The sequence below is a fragment of the Phacochoerus africanus genome, chromosome 9 (assembly GCF_016906955.1).
Source record: "Phacochoerus africanus isolate WHEZ1 chromosome 9, ROS_Pafr_v1, whole genome shotgun sequence".
In the NCBI taxonomy this organism is placed as follows: Eukaryota; Metazoa; Chordata; class Mammalia; order Artiodactyla; family Suidae; genus Phacochoerus; species Phacochoerus africanus.
The window spans coordinates 50,149,936-50,164,984 of NC_062552.1; the positions used below are offsets into that span (position 1 = coordinate 50,149,936).

The 15,049-nt window shown below is 46.1% G+C and overlaps 1 protein-coding gene across 1 annotated transcript in view; it reads left to right on the forward strand.

Moving 5' to 3' along the window:
- The first annotated feature begins 11,543 nt into the window (after window positions 1–11,543).
- The window catches only part of FAH (fumarylacetoacetate hydrolase), a 40,079-nt gene continuing 36,573 nt past the window's right edge, over window positions 11,544–15,049 (forward strand). Inside the window, exon 1 of the mRNA XM_047795697.1 lies at window positions 11,544–11,754. Coding sequence (XP_047651653.1) covers window positions 11,674–11,754 — 81 coding nt within the window. The 5' untranslated portion in view covers window positions 11,544–11,673. The remainder of the gene's footprint in view (window positions 11,755–15,049) is intronic.

Genomic DNA, 15,049 nt, shown 5'->3' on the forward strand with positions numbered 1-15,049 from the left:
TTGTGGTTCAGTGGGTTAAAGTCCCGACATTGTCTCTGTGAGGGTTCGGGTTCGATCCCTGGCCTCACTTGGTGGGATAAGGATCCAATGTTGCCACAAGTTGCAGGCCAGGGAAATTCCACATGCCACAGCTGTGGCTGCAAAAAGAAAAAAGCAAGTGAAAAGCCAAGTTACAAACCAGGAGAAGTTAAAATACAAATCAGGACCACAATAAGACTATTTTATACCCATTCAATTGGCAAAAATGTAAAAAACTCTGACAGCATCTAGTGTTAGAGGGATTCCACATAATCTCGTAAAGCTTGTGGATGTTAACTAAAAATGCTTCAGTCCTTCAGACAGTTTGGTAATATCTTTTAAAGTTTCACGCATTCTGTAATCCAGAAATTTCACTCCTAACTGTATCCCCAAGAAAAACTTGAACATAGGCAAGAGATGTACAGGAATTTTCATAGCATTGTTTACACCAAGTAAAAATCTAGAAGCCTCTCAAGTCCGTATTGAAGGATGGATGAATAGAATGGGATACATCCTCACAGTGGAATATACAGTGATCAAAACTAGTGACCCCTAGCGTTTCTGTTAGGGCTCAGCAAGTTAAGGACCCAACATTTCCATGAGCATGTGGATCCCTGGCTTTGCTCAGTAGGTTGGTGATCTGGCATTGCCACAACCTGTGGCGTAGGTCGTAGATGTGTACTGCCATGGCTGTGGCATGGGCCAGCAGCTGCAGCTCCCATTCAACCCCTGGCCCGGAAACTTCCATATGCTGCAGGTGGGGCTGTAAAAAAAGAAAAAAATTAGTGATCCCTAGGAGTTCCTCTGTGGCACAGCAGGTTAAGAATCTGGTGTCACTGTAGTGGCTTGAGCCATTGCTGAGGCATGGGTTCCATCCCTGGCCCAGGAACTTCCATACGAGGGCGCAGCCAAAACAAAAACAAAATCCCTTGTGAAAGTCTTAAAACATACAACATGGTCACCTAAAAAAGTTTAGTAAAATTCCGACATCTGAGCAGGGGCAAGGGATGTGGTACCATGTGGTCAAGACCTCAACTTTTTTGAAAGTAGGTTTGGGATACTTATATTAGACATAAGTAAAAGCAGGCCATGTGTGAACCATTGCCAAGAGTGTCATGAACCAAGAATTATGATTAACCCAATTTCCTGTACCTGAGGTCCAAAGTCTCATGACCACATATTAAAATTCAGAGTTTGGGTGATTTTTTTTTAGGCATATGATTGATTGATTCTACTTTTATTTAGGGGAAAAAAATCCAAAACACATGTAAATAAGTCAAAGGAGATAATCCTTAAAGATCATTATACAAATTGCTTAATTGGGACTTTAGTTCTGAGTAACGTACCAGTATGGCTGACTATTTCTAATATAGGTTGTTAGTTGTTTGATGGTTTTTTAAGATAAAACACCAAAACCGTAATTCATGAAAGAAAAAAATTGATGTTAGACCTACTTAAAAATTGCTCTACAAAGTAATTGTTAAGAGAAAAGCTATGCCACAGACTGGGGAAAAATATTAAGCAAAACGTCTGATACAGGACGTTTACCCTAAATATAAAAATAACTCTTAACTATAAGGAAACAACCCCGGAGTTCCCATTGTGGTTCAGTGGGTTAGGAACCCGACCTTGCTCAGTGGATAAGGATCTGGGGTTGCCATGAGCTGCAGTGTAGGTCTCAAACGCGGCTTGGATCTGGCGTTGTTGTGTCTGTGGCATAGGCCAGCAGCTACAGTTCAGATTTGACCCCTAGCCTGGGAACTTCCATGTGCCACAGGTGCGGCCCTAAAAAGAAAAGGAAAAAAAAAAAAAACAATTAAAAAATGTGCTAATGTGAGAATACACACACACACGTATATATATGACTGGGTCACTTTGTTGTATAGCAGAAATTGATAGAACATCAATGAAGTATAATAAAAATAAAAATCCAAAAAATCGGCAAAATATCTGGACACCAAAGAAGATATATAGATGGCAAATAAACAAATGAAAAGATTTCATCAATATGTCCCTGGAGAATTGCAAATTAAAATGAAATAGCACCTCATACCTATTAGAATAGCTAAAATTGAAAACACTGACAACATCAAATGCTGTTGAGGATTGGAGTAATAAGAACTCATTCCTGGGTGATAGAAATGAAACGTGACAGAACAAAGTCTGGCAGGTTCTCTTTTTTTTTTTTTTGTCTCTTTAGGGCCATACGGAAGTTCCCAGGCTAAGGGTCAAATCGGAGCTGCAACTGCCATCCTACACAGCCACGGCAACACCAGATCCGAGCCACGTCTGCAACCTACACCACAGCTCACGGCAGTGCGGGATCCTTACTTAACCCACTAAGCAAGGCCAGGAATCGAACCGCCGTCCTCATAAATACTAGTCTCATTCGTTAACCACTAAGCCATGAAAGGAACTCCTGGCAGCTTCTTAAAGTTAATCGTGTAGTCTTAGCTTAGAATCTAGCAATTGCACTCCTGGGTATTTGTATCAATGCTGGTTTATCAATTAATAACAAATGTACCATACAAATCCAAGATGTTAGCAGAGGAAACTATTGGGCTAGGGATTATATGGGAACTCTCTGTACTTCCTGCTTAATTTTTCTGTAAGCGTCTATTAGTTAAAAAACAAAAACGCAAAGTGATGCTCCTCTGATGGTCAGTTTGGACAGCCCTGTAGAGACCCCTACAGAAGATGTCTGGCCTGCTGCTTCTGGCTCTCTGGTTTGGTTTACTTCTAGGTAGCATAGCAAACCTTTCACCTTTTTTTTTTTTTTTTTAAAGAAAAGTCATGTTAAATTTCAGGGCCATGCAACACCACTACAAATAGCACCATCTATAGGTATACTGTCTAGTAGAGTAACCACTAGCTATATGTGGCTTTTTAAATTAAATCAGTTAATAAATAAAAGAAGACTTTGAGTCGTCATTCACTTGTCACACTTCAAATGCTCCAGGGGCTCCCCGTTGGATAGCACAGACACAGAACATCTTCATTGCACAACATTCCATTTTTTTTCTTTTTCTTTTTTTTTTTGTTTTAGGGCCCACACCCGTGGCATATGGAAATTCCCAGGTTAAGGGTCTAATTGGAGCTACAGCTGCCGGCCTACACCACAGCCACAGTAACACCAGATCCGAGCTTCGTCTGCAACCTACACCACAGCTCACAGCAACACCTGATCCTTAACCCACTGAGCGAGGCCAGGGATCGAACTCACATCCTCATGGATACTAGGGGGATTCGTTTCTATTGCACCACATGGGGAGCTCCCGCAGAGCATTCTGTTAGCTGTAGTCTAGCCCAGTGTATCATGTCTGGAGAAGCTGTGCTGCTATCTCTCAATGCACAGGCAGGAGCCCCAGGAACCGATGGAGGAAAGAGTAGAGTTGAACCACCCCCTCAAAAGAGAATGTGGGCAAGGCAGACATGAAGAATCAGAACGTCCCCAGTCTGCTCAGCAAGGGGAAGAGGGCGGGGGGATTGGAATATTAAGCAGGGAAGGCAAATGACAGACAAGGAATAAAGCTTTGGGTCTGGAAGCCTCAAGTGAGAGAAAAGCAGGCCTAAGCTTGGTGCTTCATTCCTGGGATCTCTTACGAAGGAAGGAGCAGAGATGTTTACGAGATACGTGTTTCAGTTGACAGTTACTGGTTTTGTGTTTTTTAAGGCCACACCTGTGGCATATGGAAGTTTCCAGGCGAGCACTTGAATTGGAGCTGAGGCTGCATCTCCAACCTATGCTGCAACTTGCTGCAATGCTGGATCTTTAAGCCACTGAGGGAGGGTAGGGATAGAACTCGCATCCTCTCAGACACCATGTCAGGTTCTTAATCCACTGAGTCACGATGGGAACTCCCGGCAGCTACTGTTGACAGAGGAAGGCAATGTTTGGGGAGAGAGGCACTGAGAATTATCTATTCAACTCTGCCAAACAGGTTGGATAAGGAATACATGTAAAATGGCGAAATTTCTCTGCATTTCTGGGTGCAGGATGGGATGCACAGCCTGTAGCTCAAAAACACCCTGAAAATTCAGATGGGAAAAGGAAAAATGGGGTTGGGAAAACTTCCATATGTGTTCATACAAGAACATAGAGTTATAAGTATCCATTAGGAATCACAGGGAAGGAAAATCTGAAAAGCTGCATGAGCTTTGACAACAAACAAAAACCCATGGTGTGGTACACATGATTATCAAGTCAGTTGTCAGTGATACTCTATTTAACAGGCTGCTTATTGTTTGTGGGTCTTTTGGATCCAGCTTAAAAACAAAATGGCCTTGAGGGAGTTCCCGTCGGGGCTCAGTGGTTAACAAACCCAACTAGTATCCATAAGGATCTGGCATTGCTATCAGCTGTGGCGTAGGTAGCAATCGTGGCTCAGATCCTGAGTTGCTATGGCTGTGGGGTAGGCCAGCAGCTACAGCTCCGATTCAACCCCTAGCCTGGGTACTTGTATGCTGCAGGTGTGGCCCTAAAAAGACAAAAGACAGAAAAAAAAAAGGCTTTGAGGCAGTATTCCATCAGAGCAGGGATACTATAATACCTGAAACAATGAAAGCTGACTAAAGACAGAATGAAAGAGGGCAGGAAGAAGAAATTTGTTTTGCAAAATACCCGGCCTTGGTTGAACTGGTTCTTTTGGCTGTGCTTCAGGGTAGTCCAAAAAGGGAACTAAGATTAAGACCAAGCAAATGAAGCAAATGCCTTGTCTTCTTAAGGCTCATGCTCAAAAATGGTTATTGTACACATTTCGGAGGGGACACCATGTGTTTGGCATGTATATCATACATTTTAGCATCAGAGAGACACATATCATGTGCAAACACAAGACACATTGTTCTCTCCAGGAAGTTCAACTTTTAGAGGACCCTGGAACTAGACTCAAGTAATTCAAGTGCAAGTGAAATTCCTAGGATGAGGAGAAGGGGAATGGATGGATTCTTGAGGGTTGCTCCAGAAAGGCCACTCCCCTGCTCCCTGTGCAGGCAGTGTCCACACCCTGCTTATCTGAATGGCAGTTGTCAGCCTCTCAGAGCCTTGCAAGACATCTGTGCCTGATTCAGAAAGCCCTTTCCAGTTCTCTTATAAAGAAGGCAGGGACACACTTGTGGCAACAGTGTGGCTGTTGCTGCATTTTAGAACAACAGAGGCTCAAACCAGCCCTTCATAATGGAGGTCCCAAAATTCACTGTGGGTTAAGGGTCCCGCATTGTCACTGTTGTGGTCTGGGTCACTCCTGTGGGGTGGTTGGATCCCTGGCCCAGGAACTTTTGTATGCTGCAGGCACAGCAAAAATAAATAAATAATAACAAAAAACAGGAGTTCCTGTCTTGGCTCACCAGAAACAAACCTGACTAGTATCCATGAGGACACAGGTTCGATCCCTGGCCTTGCTCAGTGTGTTAAGGATCCAGCACTGATGTGAGCTGTGGTGTAGGTTGCAGATGTGGCTCGGATCTGACGTTGCTGTGGCTGTGGTATAGCCCCGCAGCTATAGCTCTGATTCGACCCCTAGCCTCGGAACCTCCATGTGCCACAGATGCAGCCAAAACAAAACAGCAAAACAAAACACCCCCCAAACCAAACAAAAACAACCCAAAACCAAAAAAGCAAACAAACAAAAACCCTCACTTCCAGTCCAGAAAGCATCCACACTGCCACCCAGGAATTTACCCTCTGGCAACAGTATAAGAAAAGGAAAAGTTTGGTGCCTGCCTGTCTTCATGGCTCCACTTTGATTACGATCCCAAGCACTGCAATTTCTTCAGCCAATGAAAATGAGAATGAAGTCTATTTGGCCACAAGGAAAAATATTCAGGAGAAAAACCTAAGGACAGACTGAAAAGTTGCCTCTCTGTAAAATTTACAAAGATGGAAAAATCATGTACATACAAACGTAATGAGCAAATAACATGAAAAAGTGACAACTGTAGGATATGGTGGGATCATGCGCAATATTTTTTCTTTAAAATTCTTTTTTATGGTTGCAATATATGTGTTCAACACACTCTCTCCTGAAAGAGGAGAAAGAAAAGAAAATACAGCGATTTGCCAGTTACTTCAAATGTTGTTTTCCAAACAGAGAACAGATTTGGTGTTTTCAGACACTATATATAATTAGTGGGTTGACAAGTCTATTTTAAAACTCAGAAATCTTACTCCCTTTTCAACTATCTCATGCCCACACCCCTTCCCACACACACACATATCAGCCCCACCCCCTTCCCTCCAAAAGGTTTTTCGGTTTTCTCTTGGCTTAGCTTTTATCATCTAAGCTTTCATTAGCTCTTGTGTATTCAGTGGAAGCTCTGGCCCCTCATCCCTCAGAGAGCACATGCTCAGTAAATAAGTATCCCCAGTGCCTAGCATGGTGGTTGGGGGTGAGCGGGAGCTCCTTGGTTATTGATTAATTGCCTTTAGTCAGCAATTTCCTATTATTTACTTAAATATTTATGGAGCACTTATTCTGTGCCACGTGTTTTGCTGGGCATTGACAAAGCTGCACACAGATCAAAAAAGAGTTCCTGCCTCTAAGGGGAAGGGCAGAGCCATACAGAACAAGTAAATAACTTATTGTCTCGACACTAAAGAGTCTCTAGAATTCAGTAGGTATTAGGTGCTGCCTGGAAAGACCACAAAACAGAGTTGGGACATGCTCCTCTTTCTTTTTCCCCTTTCTAGAACCTGCCAGAATGAGTCAGATCACCTACCTCTGCCAGAGACTGCCCTTCATCCCTCCCCAGAGGAGATTTAACCAAAACCGAGGTCCACCCTTGGCAGAGACACTCGGGGTGGGAGATGAGGGCCAAGAGGCCGGGCAAGATGGAGCCCCTTACGGGGTGGTCACGGATCAGCTTCAGTCACCTCCAGGCCCAGGGAGGGGCTTCAGCAGTCAGCCTTACTTGCAGTGCCTCCTCATCTCAGGCCTTCTGGTTTTAGGCCCTCTTATCTCACGACATCCAGCCTCTCCTCCCTCTAAGCCAAAGTGCAGGGGAGCCTCTCTAACTCTGCAGAGATTTTTTTTTTTTTAATTAAAGTTTAGTTGATATACACTATTAGATGTTACTGTGCACAATATAGTGATTCACAGTTTTTTTTTTTTTTGTCTTTTTAGGGCCTCATCCTCGGCATATGGAAGTTCCCAGGCTAGGCGTCAAATCAGAGCTGCAGCTGCCAGCCTACACCACAGTCACAGCAATGTCAGATCCGAGCCGCATCTGCTACCTACACCACAGTTCTTGGCAGTGTCAGATCCTTCACCCACAAGCAAGGCCAGGGACTAAACCTGAGTCCTCATGGATACTAGTCAAGTTCATTACCACTGAGCCACAATGGGAATACCTGATTCACAATTTCTAAAGGTTATAGTCCATTTATATCTATTATAAAACATTGGCTATATTCTCTGTCTAGCTCTGCAAAGTTTAGGCTTGCCTGACTTCTGCCTACTTTTGTAACTGCGCTAGGATCTGGGATCATTCTGCCTGGCTAAAAGTGTGACTTGGAGTTCCCTGGTAGCTTAGCAGTAAAGGATCTGACATTGTTAGTGCTGTGGAGAGGATTTGATCCCTGGCCCGGGAACTTCTGCCTGCCCTGGCCGGAGCCAAAAAAGAAAAAAAAAAGTGTTTCTGAAGCACCCACACAGATAACACTCATGTGTGCTCCCAGGGCCCTGGCTGTGACATTATTTCAAAAATTCTAGCAGACTGGACAAGAGTGATTACACACAAACCTTAAACTCGCCCTTTCTTTTCTTCCTTCGCTCCCTCCCTCCTTTCCGTCCTTTCTATTTTTTCTCTTCTTCCCTTTACCTCCCCTCCCTTCTCCTCCCCCTTTCCATCCCTTCTTTTTCTTTTTCTTTTTTTGTCCTTTTTGTCTTTTTTTAGGGCTGCACCTGTGGCATATGGAGGTTCCTAGGCTAAGGCTCTAATCAGAGCCACAGCTGCTGGCCACAGCCACAGCAACACAGGATCCGAGCTGCATCTGCAACCTATGCCACAGCTCACGGCAACGACGGATCCTTAACCCACTGAGTGAGGCCAGGGATTGAACCCACAACCTCATGGTTCCTAGTCGGATTCGTTTCTGCTGCACCACAATGGAACCTCCTCCACCCCTTCTTTCTTTATATCAGTCAATCACCATTTTAATACTTTATTCTAATTACAAGCTCTCTAGTACACACTTTACTGCTGATCTTGTTGAAAAGTCAGAGCTGTTTTAGAGGTGAGGACGGAGAAAGGAAGACAGAGGAACTTTTTGAAAACTTGGGACTGGGGGAGTTCCCACTGTGGTGCAGCAGAAAGGAATCCAACTGGGAACCATGAGGTTGTGGGTTCGATCCAGGTTTTGCCCAGTGGGTTGGGGATCCGGCGTTGCTGTGAGCGATCTGGCGTGGCTGTGGTGTAGGCTGGCAGGCGTAGCTCTGATTAGACCCCTAGCTTGGGAACTTCCATGTGCGGCCCTAAGAAGATGAAAACAAACAAACAAAAAATTGGGGACTGGCAGTTGACTTATGTATGCTTGAAGAAAGAAGATAATTTAATCTGATTTAAGGAGGAGGATAGTGGATGAGAGGAGATGGGGGCAAGACAGTGTAGCCAAAGAACGTAAAACTTATTTTCTTTTAGGTCTTTCTATTTATTATCCATTTTAAAATGTTTTTGAAGGGAAGGTTTTTTTTCTTTTTTTTTTTTGTCTTTTTGCTATTTCTTTGGGCCGCTCCCTTGGCATATGGAGGTTCCCAGGCTAGGGGTCAAATCGGAGCCACCGGCCTATGCACCAGAGCCACAGCAACGCGGGATCCGAGCCGCGTCTGCAACCTACACCACAGCTCATGGCGTTGCCCGGATCATTAACCCACTGAGCCAGGGCAGGGACCGAACCCGCAACCTCATGGTTCCTAGTCGGGTTCGTTAACCACTGCACCACGAAGGGAACTCCAGGGAAGGGGTTATTTTTACAAACCTTGGAGTGGTTCTGCAAAGTTTAAAGGTCCTTTAAAAATAATTTCTAGGATTCTGGCTTAAATTTGTCCTCAAATTTATTTTCAGTCAGCTATGCTTGTGTATCCATTAACTCATTAACTTTTGACTCTAATGTGGTAAGAATTCCCAAGCAAATTAATTGAAAATCAGTGTTTCAAATGCCAGTTTGTGTATTGATAAGTATGTGCAGCCTATATTTTATAATTTTAACTCACTTTAAAAGAACAATTTTGGGAGTTACCATCATGGCTCAGTGGTTAAGGAACCCGACTAGTAACCATGAGGTTGCGGGTTTGATCCCTGCCCTTGCTCAGTGGGTTAAGGATCCAGCACTGCCATGAGCTGTGGTGTAGGTGGCAGATGCGACTTGGATCCCACGTTGCTGTGGCTGTGGTGTAGGCTGGCCCCTGTAGCTCCAATTAGACCCCTAGCCTGGGAACCTCCACATGCCGAGGGTTCGGCCCTCAAAATTACAAAAAAAAAAAAAGGAACAATTTTACTTGGTTTCTAAGAAATTTGCATTTATATGATAAACATATTTTCAATTAGTGCGGACCACTTTAGCTTTTATAGTTGTGTTCTTTTCTGATTGTCTTCATCAAGAAAAGCAAAATCCAGAAACAAAGGAATGGTGAGCTTTCTGGCTGGATGCCCCTGGGGGAAAAAGATAGTTAATTAATAACCAACTCTGTGCCAGGCATCATTTGACCAGCACAAAAATCATAGAGTAGGTGTTATTATTACCTCTGTTTTACAGATGAGAGAACTGATAACTGGAGAGTTTAACTTGCCCAAAGCTAAACACTCTACTGTCAGAGGTGGATCACAAATCTTCATCCTTTAAGCTATATAGTTACCAGTGTTGGAAAGAGGATTAAGATGTGGATTTGACTGGGAACTATGTCTAGTCACTTCTGATGGAGCATGATAATGTGAGAAAAAGAATATACACGTGTATGTGTAACGGGGTCACCATGCTGTACAGTAGAAAAAAATTTGTATTGGGGAAATAACAATTTAAAAAATAAATAAAAATAATATATATATAAGTTATTCAGAAAAAAAAAGATGTGAATTTGTTTCTCCTCTCCTGCTCCCTTCCTTCATTTTTTTTCTCCCTCTCTTCCCCTCCCCTCTTTCTTTTTCTCAGTCTCCCCTTTTATTATTTATTTATTTATTTATTTTGATTTTTAGGGCCACACCTGTGATATGTGGAAGTTCCCAGGCTAGGGGTCGAATCAGAGTTACAGCTCCCAGCCTTCACCACAGCCACAGAGGATCCGAGCCACGTCTGCACCACAGACCACAACTCATGGCAATGCCTGATCCTTAACCCATGGAGCGAGGCCAGGGATTGAGCCTGAAACCTCATGGTTCCTAGTTGGATTTATTTCTGCTGTGCCACGATGGGAACTCCTCAGTCTCCCCTTTTAATCTTTACACACAAACACCTAGAATTTCTGTATGTCAGGTGCAAGTGCTCCACAGTTAATTTAATTCTCATATCAACTCTGTGAAGTAGGAAGTTTTATCAACCTTATATAGGGAAGAAAGCTGAGCCAGAAAGAGGTTAAGTAACTTGCCCAACATCAAACAACTTGCCAATGTCATTTTAACACAGGTATATGCAATAAACAGGTATTTTATAATCTATATATATACGCTGTGAGTGTGTGTGTGTGTGTGTGTTAGGGCCGTAACTGCAGCATCTGGAAGTTCCCAGGCTAGGGGTGGAATTGGAGGTGCAGTTGCCTGCCTAAGACACAGCCACAGCCAGCTTGGGATCTGAGCCGCATCTGTGACCTACGCTGCAGCTCACCTCAACCCTGGATCCTTAACCTGCTGAGCAGAACCAGGGATCAAACCCACATCCTCATGGATACTTGTCAGGTTCCTTACCGCTGAGCCACAACAGGAACTCCCAGGTGAGTGATATTTTTTAGAATATTAATTTTCATTAATTTAAGCCTTCCAAACAGGCATGATCCTTTCACTGATAAAGTCAAAGTGCCATAGCTGACAGATTAGCATGGTTTATGAAAGCAGAAAAGACTGGACTGGACTGGAAGCAATGTTCCAGCTCGGGAGGTAGCATCTGGCGTCAAAGTGTCTGCTGTATCCAGGAAACCAACAAGACTTCTGTTGAGCTGAAAAGCAGGGCACACAACTGAGGGAAAACGAGGCTGAAGTCACCCCCGGCAGAGCCTTAAATGCCAGGTTGGCGATCGCTCTCGGTAGGACCGAGGGCCCTGCACCAGCAACTGGACCAAGGCCTCCTGGGAGATGGACTCGGGGAGGAGGGCCCTCAAAGAGGAGGTGGGGCTGCTAGCGTTGGAGCGAAGCTGGAGTGGGAGGGGGATGAGGGGTTGTCCAGGGGTGGAGTTTGCGGAGAAACAGCCCTCATGGAGGGGCGGGGCTAATGGGGATGGGGCCTTTTGGTGAGCGGGCCTTGTGGAGGGGCGGGGCTCGAGGAGAGGCGGAGCCCTTGGGTGGGGCGGGCCGGGCCCTGCTGGGTCAAGGGGTCAACTGTGGTGGGGCGGGCCTGATGGGGCGGGGTCCTCAGGGGGCGTGACCCGGCCTGACCACCTCGGTGAGTCCCGGCCCACCGATCGCCCGCAGCCCGCAACCCGCAGCCAGCTTCTCTGCTCCGTGCTCGCCAGCATGTCCTTCGTCCCAGTGGCCGAGGATTCTGACTTCCCCATCCACAACCTGCCCTACGGCGTCTTCTCCACTACAGGCAACGTGAGCTGCCATGCTCGGCTTCCGGGTGCCGGGAGGGAGGGCGTCCCCTTTGCCCAGAACCCCCACTCCTCCTTGTGGCTCCGCCCCGGTCAGATAAAGCAGGACGTTGAGCTGGTCATTTCTATGCTAGAAACTTCTTGCGCAGATCCCCAGTGCCATTTGGGGCCTTGAGAGCTGTGGCTCTCGTTTTCACCCCTAGGGGTGCGTTGGGAGGTGGGGTGGAGGCAGGGGCCTTTTTCCTTTTGTGTGTGTGTGCTTTTTTAGGGCTGCACCCGGGGCATATGGAAGTTCCCAGGCTAGGGTTCTAATCGGAGCTGCAGCTGCCGGTCTACACCACAGCCACAACCACGCAGGATCTGAGCTAAGTCTGCCACCTACATTGCAGCTCACAGCAACGCTGGATCCTTAACCCACTGAGCAAGGCCAGGGGTGAACCTGCATCCTCATGGATACTAGTCAGATTCGTTTTCGCTGTGCCACAACGGGAACTCCCAGCTTTTTCCTTTTGAGTAGATCGTGGAGAGTGCTTGGTGGATTCATATCCCTCCTGGCAACCTCTAGATGTGCAAGTTATTGAAACTCTCAGCCTCAGTTTCTACAGGTTTATGTGAGAATTAAATGCAAAATGAGAGAAAACATATGAATCGCCTCCTCAGGCAAACAGAACAAGTTTGATTATTATTACAGAGGAGTTGAACTCACAGTCAACCCCAAAGTCATTTGGCTTTGTTTCCTTCCCCCAGAGACTATACAGCCCGTTGCTCAACTCCCAGGTTAGCCCCTAACCCTAGAATTCAGGAAATACTGATCAACTCAATATTTTTAGTAGCTCAGAGGGGTGAGTGCCTTGGGATCTAATAGTCTAAGAAGTCAAGTTTCTTTGCCTCCAGCTGGTCTTCTTTCAGCTCCCAGGGCTCCCTGGGCTCCCTTACTGTTCAGAAGCCCTTTGAGGCAGAGAAAGGAAATTTCGCTTTAGAGAGTGTAGTCTGCTTGGCAGAAAGAAATCTTTGAAAACTGGGAGTTTATCAACAAACATATAAGAAGCTTCCCAGAGTGGGGAAGGCAGTTTCCCTTGGATTTATTTGTATTTTTGGCTTAGATTTCTGCCCCCAACTTTCAAGGTAAAGTCCTAATTCACTCTGTAAAGCAGAGAAGCCCAGAATCTGCTTCGCCCTGTTGGCTAGATGGAGCTCCTAGCAGGGAGCCCCTTCCTGAAGAATGGGTTCCCTGCCCCCCGTGGGTGATCATTGACCCCAAGTACAGCATTTGCCAAGGTCTAAAAGATTCAGTGTGTGGTTGCACAACTGCCAGGCCTGGCCAGATGTTGCAAGAACACCGAAAGTTAACAGTCTCCTAGAAGTCCACAAATGACGCATGTTAAACCTTAACCCGTGTTAACCAATGTGCTCTGCTGGAGAGGAGCCCTCCCTCTGCTGGCCTCTGACACTGCCCTCAGCAGAGTGTCCTCACCTTCCCTCGGGGCACAAGTCCATCAGGCAGAAGCCTTGTGAGAGGTGGGTAGGATGCTCTGAATTGCTTTTCCAGAAGACTCTGGAATGAACGCCTCTCAGAGGGTGGCTAGTTGCCTTCTGACACCACGCTCCTGCTGTTTCATGTTAGGATGGGCAGAGACAGCCCCTAGGGAGCTCTGGGTACCACTGTCCTCCGAAACCAGCGCTGAGGGCTGGGAGGTGGCATTACAGAAGGCTGAGGGCCTTCAAGTGCAGCAGCCTGTGTCTGAAGCTGTCGCTGCAGGCACTGGCCATTCCAAGGGTGGTGGCTGCCTCTCCAGGCTGGTCTAGTTGCCAAGGCAAAGCCTCCTCTCCTCCATGCTGGTGGCCAGCCGTTCATAGTCTGGGGGGAACAATTGCGAATCAACCCAGTTTTCCTTTTATTTTATTGTATTTTTTTATTTTCACTTTTTAGGGCCCTACTTGCAGCATATGGAAGTTCCCAGGCTGGGGGTTGAATTGGAGCTGCAGGAACTCCCAATCCAGTTTTCATTTTATTCATTCTTTTATTCAGTGAACGCTTATGAACCCCAGCTCTGGGCCTGACTCTGGGCTGGAAGTTGGGGATCAAATACACACGAGACACCCTCCCTCCATCTCGGGTTGCTCTTGGGTGAGTAGAGCAGATCCTGGCTCTCTCCTCAGACTGGGACGGCCTGAGGAGCAGGTGCTGCAATAGCCTGGAGCCGAAGACCAAGTTGTTAAAGTCCCTGTGGTCCTAGCCCTGCCTCTGCCTCCAGGCTCTCCGCTCTCTCCAGCCACACTGGTTGCCTTTCAGTTTCTGGAACATTCTACGAGCAGTTTCCTCCCTCAGGCCCTTAGCACATATTGTTCCTTCTCTCTGGAATACTTTTTTTTTTTCCTGCTCTCTATCTGCTGATTTCTTCTCACTCTTTGGGACCCATCTTAAATGTCACCTCCTCGGAGAGACGTTGCCTAAGCACCCTCACTGAACGAGCTCCCCCTAGAACTCCAGCCACAGTTCTTATCTGTCACCACACCGTGTGCTTTCTTTTGCTTCTGAAGGGTGGAAAGCAAGTCTCTCCCTAACCCCTCAGTGCTTTTGCAGCCTTGGTGTACTGCTGGTGTGAAGCAGAGGGTCCATTCATGTTTCTATCTAAGTGTTTTTGTCTACCCTGTGTCTGGTCTCATGACAAGAGATTTACAGATATTCATTAATGGAATTCACACTCTATCCTGCTGTTGTGCTGTTGTCCCCATTTTACAGAGGAGGAAACTGAGGCTCAGCGAGGCCAAGAATCCTGCCCCAGGTCTCACAGCCATTAAGAGGCCGATTTGGGGCTGCACCCGTGGTCTCCCTAACCCCATGCTTTTACCTCTTTGTCAAGCTGGGAGGTGGGTAAAGCTTTCCTTTGGGCCACTCTGTGTGGGATATTACCAAACGTTCTAAAGCAGAGGCGGAGTTCCCATCGTGGTGCAGCAGAAATGAATCCAACTAGGAACCATAAGGTTGTGGGTTTGATCCCTGGCCTCGCTCAGTGGGTTAAGGATCTGGTGTCGCTGTGAGCTGTGAGCTGTGGTGTAGGTCGCAGATGCAGCTCGGATCTGGCATTGCTGTGGCTCTGGTGTAGCTCTGATCTGACCCCTGGCCTGGGAACCTCCATATGCCATGGGTGTGGCCATAAAAGGATAAAAGACAAAAAAAAATGCAGAGGTGATGCTCATGAGTTCTCATAATTAGACAAATGGGCTATCTCTTCCTAATTTATTTCCCTCTAGTTATACATGGGACCCCGAGGCCCTGAGCAGGCAGACCCGAGAGC